Source organism: Vanderwaltozyma polyspora, genomic scaffold, assembly GCF_000150035.1.
Source record: "Vanderwaltozyma polyspora DSM 70294 KpolScaffold1065 genomic scaffold, whole genome shotgun sequence".
Lineage (NCBI taxonomy): Eukaryota > Fungi > Ascomycota > Saccharomycetes > Saccharomycetales > Saccharomycetaceae > Vanderwaltozyma > Vanderwaltozyma polyspora.
In genome coordinates, this window is record NW_001834660.1 from 122,745 (window position 1) to 130,627 (window position 7,883).

The 7,883-nt window shown below is 30.8% G+C and overlaps 3 protein-coding genes across 3 annotated transcripts; 2 read left to right on the forward strand and 1 right to left on the reverse strand.

The window, feature by feature from the left end:
* Window positions 1-349: 349 nt before the first annotated feature.
* On the forward strand, window positions 350-862 carry SLM4 (Slm4p; the record flags this gene model as incomplete). The annotated part of the gene is made up of 1 exon (XM_001644837.1): window positions 350-862. The coding sequence occupies one exon, from the start codon at window positions 350-352 to the stop codon at window positions 860-862; it is 513 nt and encodes a 170-aa protein (XP_001644887.1).
* Window positions 863-2,214: 1,352 nt separating this feature from the next.
* Window positions 2,215-4,113, forward strand: DBF4 (protein serine/threonine kinase activating protein DBF4; the record flags this gene model as incomplete). The annotated part of the gene is made up of 1 exon (XM_001644838.1): window positions 2,215-4,113. The coding sequence occupies one exon, from the start codon at window positions 2,215-2,217 to the stop codon at window positions 4,111-4,113; it is 1,899 nt and encodes a 632-aa protein (XP_001644888.1).
* Window positions 4,114-4,498: 385 nt separating this feature from the next.
* Kpol_1065p48 (C2H2-type zinc finger protein) lies at window positions 4,499-5,593 on the reverse strand (the record flags this gene model as incomplete). Its single annotated transcript, XM_001644839.1, has 1 exon — window positions 4,499-5,593. One exon carries the CDS (start codon window positions 5,591-5,593, stop codon window positions 4,499-4,501), a length of 1,095 nt encoding a protein of 364 aa, XP_001644889.1.
* Between the last annotated feature and the right edge of the window lie 2,290 nt (window positions 5,594-7,883).

The following is a 7,883-nucleotide window of genomic DNA, read 5'->3' on the forward strand; positions in this document are numbered from 1 at the left end:
ACATATTTTAGTCTAACTTTCTATAGATAGCTTGTTTATGTAATTTCATATATTTGATATAAAAATCAGAGTAAAATAAGCAAAGCAGACATCTTAAACTTAGATCATGTATGATATTTAATCACTTGAACTCATCCATCTCTTACATTTCAATTCCATTGTTAAATGTGAATATCCTTCATTATGGTGACATTTTTAAACTTTCGAAAAAACAAGGAAAATTTAATTAAAAGTTCGAAAATTGAATATTTATTAAAAACAGATGTAAACTTTTTACATTTAATAAGGGTCTATCTGTTGAATTCATACTAGGACAGAGCGGCCATTGGTTGATGTCAAGAGGATAAATATGGCTATGTTAAATTCAGATAATATAAGGAAAGTGTTATCGCATACTTTGGAACCTGTTTCCATTCCATCGATTTCATATAATTCGCTGTATTTACAATCTTCAGTTTTGTTATCTAGTTCAAATGGAGGTGTGTTATCATTTGCTACATTGTTGGATAGTACCAATGGTAATGGAGATCCACATGCATTGAATAATTTGAAGATGATGGGGCTATTGATCAGGGACAAGTGGTCAGAAGATGAGACAGCACCTGAGGAACAAAATACAAATAGTTGTTATATATATACGATCCCTAAGGAATCTGATCAAGATGTTGATGAATCTCAATCAACTCGGATATACACTTATGAAATTGAAGAACTACATGCATGTGTGGCTCAAATACCTAAAAGTGATTTATTGTTATTGTTCATTGCTGATAAACAGTATCCATATGGTTTGTTGGTTATGAAAATGAAGAATATTTTATTATCTTTAAAATCATTATATGGTTATACTTTGGAGAAATAATATTCAGTGACCATTCGTTTGCATAGTCTGTTTCTATTAATGATACCTTATAAATAAAGACAATAATATCGATAATTAGATTGTTATTGTATATTTTATTCAAAAGAAAAAAAAACATAAAAGATAGTCAATAATAATAATTATAATACACTTTCAAGATTTATTTAAGATTGCATTTCGTTGTTCATTGGATGCAGTTCATTGTAGTTCGTTAACTTCGAATCGTTAGCCTCATTGGGAAGAGGACAGATTGGTGAGGATGAGTTAAATATTCTTGCTGAAAGATATTTTCTTCCTATAGAGGATAACAATAACAACATGTAAGATATATATCGCAGTACTGTGTGTGTATGATACAGAGAGAGAATATGTGTTTCAAGACAAGTCAAAGTCAGATTTTGTTCATTGTGACCAAAGGCCTCTCGTTCTTCGTTATCATTATATTTATGTGTAAATTATTCAAATACTACGAGACGAGTAGAGTAGAGTAACTCTTCAAATAAGCTATTCTGTCTGCCACAACAGCATTGGCCATATCCGTATATTTCTAATCGCAGTCTAGTTATATAGCTAGATGAATAGACCAATTATTGGCATATATATAATATGTATATAATATGTATATATGTGCTGCACATATGTAATAAATTAGCCGCCAAAGCATACTTTTTTGCAAATTTCAAAATACAGACATTTTTCTTTTCTTTTCTTTTTTTCCCCTTTTTATTGCTCAGCTTCGAAGAGAAAACACAACCACGTGATCGACCGGTGTCATGTGATCTGTCATGAGACACGTAACGCAGCAATGTAATATTACCAAAAAATAAAAAAAGAACGCGAAATAAAACTGATTTTTTGAAATTGGAACAGTTTTGGATCTCTCTCATTCTTTTGACATAATACTATATGCTAAACCTATTTAAAATTGTATATTCATTCTTTTTGATTTAGGACATTGGGAAGGTCTAGACTGGGTTTGATCATCAGCAGTTTAACACGCTAAGGACTGTCTTCTTTTGCTTAGTGTTGATATAATTCGAGCTTTGGGTCTGTCTTATTTCTTTTCATTTATTTATTTTTATTGCTTCTTCTCTAATATATTATTAGAGTTGGTTTAAAAATAGGCAGAGGAAAAAAATAATATAGATTCATTCAATACATTAGTGGGCAAGTTCAGGAAACAAGAACCTTGGGAATTGGCATATTTAGAAAGTGGAATAACATTTTGTTAGTACTCTTTTTTAATTCTCTATTCACTTGTTTATTTATTTATTTATTGATCTTTGATTTTTGATTTTTGATTTTTTGCCATATTTATAAAATAGTATTTTAGATAGAGGTAATAAGCCATTATGATATCTCCTGCAAAAATTACCGCCAGGTCGCCATTGAAAGCTGCAGATACTAATTCCAGAGTTCCAAGAAATTCATTGAGTATCAATACAGATGGTTCCGCTAATTTGGCAAATACTAAGGTTTCTGGTGTAGACACTGGTAACTTAATGCTAAAGAAAAGATCTTTGGAAAAACTGGAACAGCAACAAATTCAAGATAAGAAAAGACCAAAGATTGAAAGAGGCAGATCTATTGAAGGTGCTATTGTTCAAGTGAGCAAAGCATTATCGTTGAAAAATGCAGAACAAGACAATCAAAATCATCATCAAGCTAAAGTGACACCAAATGAATTACTTGAATGGCAGAATAATTGGAAGAAAATTATGAGAAGAGAATCAAGGATATATTTTGATACCACAGATGAAACTGATATTAGTAAACATGCTAGATTGAAGTTAGATAAAAAGAAAGAACTGTTGAAACGTGGATTTATATCTTTGGGCGCACAGATTACTCAATTCTTTGATACTAGTGTTACAATTGTTATCACAAGAAGATCAGTTGATAGAATTAGTTCACTTCAAGATAATGATGTTTTATCAAGGGCTAAAAAAGGTTATATGAAAGTTTGGAACTACGAAAAGTCCACTAGGTTTCTTAAAAATTTAAATGTTGATTTGGATCAATTGGAAAAGGAAAAATTAAATTCTTTATCAACACCAACTTTATCTAATCTATTGCAAAATGAAAAATTATATGGGCCATCTGACAGAGATCCAAGAACCAGAAGAGATGATATACACTATTTCAAATACTCTTCTGTCTATTTATATGATTTGTGGCAAACATGGGCTCCTGTAATAACACTTGAGTGGAAACCACAAGAATTGATGGATGTAAATAATTTACCTTATCCTGTACTGAAAATGGGTACATTTGGTAGATGTCCATTCATTGGAGATGGTTCCTGCGATGAATCGTCTTATAAAAGAGTTGCTAAAAGATACAACCGCGACAAAGCAAATAGAAGCTATGCATTAAGATTACGTCAATTATATCAATATCACTCTGAGCCTTCTCCCGATAGAACAGAATTTCTTTTAATCCCACATACATGTTTAGATTCCAAGCACTGTTATGAAAAGTGGCAGCAAAAATTGAATAGTCATCAAACAGCATTAAGTAATAACGAGGCCAAGGTATCGGAAATAACTGTGCCAAAAACAAAATTATCAAAGGTAGATGAAAATACTAGTTGGAAAGAACCAATAAAAGTCCCGGAAAAGACACTTTCAAACATATCTTTGTCACACCAGCAACTTCTGGGTACTATGATCAGACAGGAAACTGAAGAATTTCCTAATGATTTATGTAACAGCAAAAATTTGAATTGGGTAGCTCAGGAAATAAAGGCAAGTGGTGTTCATCAATCTAATGATGTAGCTACTTCTTTCGGAAATGGATTGGGGCCTACTAAAGCCAGTGTGCTCAGTAAAAATTTGAAATCATTAAATAGAATGGTTGTTGATAGAAGATTGGGAACAAAAGCCAATACAACTAGTTCTGCCAGTAAAATAATTTCTAAAATTAACAATGATGAAAAAGAGCAATCTCAAAGTAATGCGAGTAGAATAAATTCGACCAATACTACGACCGATAACGATAATAAAGACAAAGACAAAGACATAAAGAATACCAATAAAGGGGTTAATGTCAATCTAGACAAAGAAGCTGGTACCAAAAAGGAAATAGAAAAACCGGTTGTAAGAAATTCTGGTTACTGTGAAAATTGTCGAGTCAAATACGACAGCTTAGACTTGCATGTTAAATCTGAAAGACATCAATCATTTGCTCAAAATGATTTGAACTTCGAAAGCATTGATAGCTTAATTTCAAAACTAAAATTTCAGTTTTAAATATACTTAAAACATTAATCACATATGAGGGTCTAGCATTTTTCAAAAATGTCTATCCATCTATCATTCATTCATAAAATAAAAAATATGATTAAATATATAATTACATAAAATCACATTTAAAAAATTTGCATTCAATAAAAAATATATTTACATTTATTAAACACCTTTAAAAATCTTGTATGATATTATATATATCTATATTATATATGAATTATTTATTTATTCATTTATTCATTTATTTTTCTCTTAAGGTATTAAAAAAAACGTTTCATTAAAATTATTTGTTTAAATGCAATCTATTAATTAAATATAAATAATTATCTATACTGTGATATATAAAATAAAGTTTTTCTTTAACCAGGAATATTGTTCTGGTCGTTCATTATTCTACAATGTTATGTTCAACTAATAATGGGAATAATTGTTTTGAAGTTGGCTTTTTTGTTGTCATTTCGCCATTTGGTAATAAATATGCACCGTTACTTATTCTGAAGTGCAATTTGTAATGTCTCAACATATTGGATTTAGCATTGAAGGCTTTCTTACATTTAGCAGCAGGGCAACTGTAAGGCTTATTTCCTGTATGTATATTTGTATGAGTATTCAATGAAGAAGGTCTCTTAAATTTTTTACCACAGACGTCACAAGAATATTTCATTTGTTGATATGCTAAAGATGACGTGTTTTGATGGGACATTCTTTTGACTTGATGATGTACCTTTGAGATGGGAGATGATGTTGATGATGCAGGAGAAGGAGAGCACGTTGTGGTATCTGGTACTAATCCGAAGTCTGTATTTAAATAATTTGCAGGGTCGCTGTCAAATATAATTTCTCTATTATCGTTAGAGTATGCTGAAGTTGGAGTTAAATTTGGAGTTTGAGAATCTGGGGAATTGTCGATATCTATATTTCTTTTCCCCAGTCCGATATCATTTAACGGATCGATATGGACATTTTCAAACATATCATGGAATGGATTAATTAATGTTGAATTTGATTTTGCCCTTATCATTGCATTTGAAGTTAAAAAATTCGATTTGGCGGATGATTTAAACATGACTGAAAGCATGTCAGTGTAGGCATCGGCCTCGTCGTGTGAATAAACTGAAGGATCTGTACTATAGTCATTCGTATCTTTAAAAGATTTAAAAATTTTTGCATCTTCAAAAGGTGAAGAAATTTTTGGTTGTATTAAAAGTTCTGTATCATAGTTGTATCTATATAATTTTTCATCCTTGTGTATCATAAAGTTCTTTGAATTTGGTTGTTGAGTGTGAGAAAAAAAATTTAAATCATCGTTTAATGATGGGTTATCAGAATCGGTTTTTTCTTCATCTAAAATTGATAAAATGTCATCAAATTCAAAATCCCCATCTTGATAATAATATTCAAAAGGTTCACTTTGGTTATAAACTAAACCGTATTCTTTTATATGATTATGCTCGCCTATCTGTATAGTATCGTTACGTGACATATTATTTTTTTATAAATTTTTTTATATTTAAATATGTGACTTAAATACTACGAGTCATTAAATGTTTTGAGGTTCTACGGGTATTAGTTAAAAGCCAGAGAGAAGAGAAAACTATTCAGGAAGAAATTTAAAGGATTATTAAGAAAAGTATTGAACCTTCTAATCATTTTGAGGTATGAGGTAGACATATTTATATAATTCTTAATTTATGTCCTCAAAATAAAATTAGATGGAAATAATACTGAATAAAAAATTTTCTTTTTAAAAAAAAAAACCTAATATAACTCTTCTCTTTTACAAGAAGTGTATATTTTCTACTTCCGTTACTACAAGGTGAAGTCAAAGTAGCAATAACTGCTGATAAACATGTAGAATATTCTTGTCCTAAAGATATCAATACCTTTTTTAAAAATGGTTTAAGAAAGTTTAAATTAGGAAAAGTAATAAAATAACAAGTAAAAAGAAAGAAAGAAACAAAGCAGCAACATCAGCATCAACTGCAACAACCGTGTTAAACACATACGCAATGCTTGATTGTAATAACAATTACAATCGCAATCGCAATTGCGATTACTAAAACAATTGATATTAAGTAATACAAGCACAAGGTAGATATGGAATCAGGTAAAACCTCGAGAAATCATCATAATAAGAAAAAGTAGAAATCAGAAAGTAGAAATTAAAAAACTCTAGAGTTTATTCTCCCATTGAACTCTAAGATAATTGGGTATTCAAAGTTGCAACTGTTAGGTTTTTCCCCATATGTAGTAGTGATGAAACTAGTAGTGAACAAAACATTTATATTCTATTTTAGTACACGATATATTTGTACAAAAGTCATTATGTCGGTAATTTGATTATTTATTTATTTAATTATTGTATAAAAGAAGTTCAAAAGAGTATAAAACTTATGTTAACCAAAGATGGAATGGTGTCCGATACTTCATGAGGAGACACCTCATTTTAATAACATGATGAAAACATTCCGTCAATGTGTTATAATCTCTTGTTCTGTCTGTAGTAGTATTATTAGAGACGATAATGGTTTTTCGATGAAAAAATAAGGGAAAGCCAAGGATAAAGTAGTCTTGATACGATAATGTTGCCAAATTGATTGATACTAATAGTAAGAAAGTAAATAAAAATGTAAACCGTAGACCTACCCTAAGTATCTACGCCAAACAGATATGTAGGTGATGCTTTAAACAATTTTAATATACGTGCGTGTGTATGTGTATGTGTATGTGTATGCGTATGTGTTGTGTTTATTAATTTCTCTACAAAGGAAAGAATGGTAACCTCACAAGACCCATGCTTCTGAAGTGACGGTCTGAGGGGGAGGGGGGAGGGAAGAAGAATAAATTGGTTGTAATAAGCTGGATGGATTATTGCAACGCTTGCCAAAATCAATTGGAATTAATGATAATAGATAGAATTGTATTGTACTGTAGAAGCATTGCCATTTCCATGAAGTCAAGACGGGTTGTAGATTGTACTTTATTGAGAAATAGATGGAGTGCCTCCCTCAATGTCTGCATCCAATTAAGAGAAAAAAACGTACTACATCAACGGATACCAACCTATTCATTTCATTTCAATTCCTAGTTGGTTATAAGAGTGTATGAGTGCCCAGCTAAATGTTGTAAAAGCATCCTGCAAAGTGTTACGTATGTAAAGTGAAAAAATAAATAAATAAATAAAATTAATAAAAGAAGGTAAGCTACAATTTTATGTAACTTCTTCTTTACCTTTTCACTTTTGGTAGACATGAGTTTTACAATTGCATAAGAACGCCAGTGTCACTAACCAGTGGATACGGTGTTGCTTCAAGAGGTCCTCAGTGTTTCCTCTTTTAATCTAAAACTAATGAAATTTTCGTGTACATTATTAAGCAACGAAGGTATGCTGCCTACATTACAATAATAAATATTGAGGATCATAATTTTCTTCATCAACATAACTTCCCATTATAGCCAAAACGAAAACAAAGTATCCCTCATCCATGGTCCTGTATTATGAAGACCAACTTTGCTATCAGCTCAATTATATGTTCCATAAAGGCAGTTACCAAGATGTGTTTTTGATCTGTATCACATTGTATTCATATTTATCATTGCTATGTTTTCCAAAACAAGAAACTGGATGAAGAGATGACTAAAGGTGCGCTTCCACGTTGTTTTCTTCTAACTACGATCATACTTTTCTTTTCTTTTACTTACATCTCTCGAGACTGTGAGAAACCTTTGCAGCGGAGAACATGTAAGCTAATGAATCTTCGTGCAAGATATGC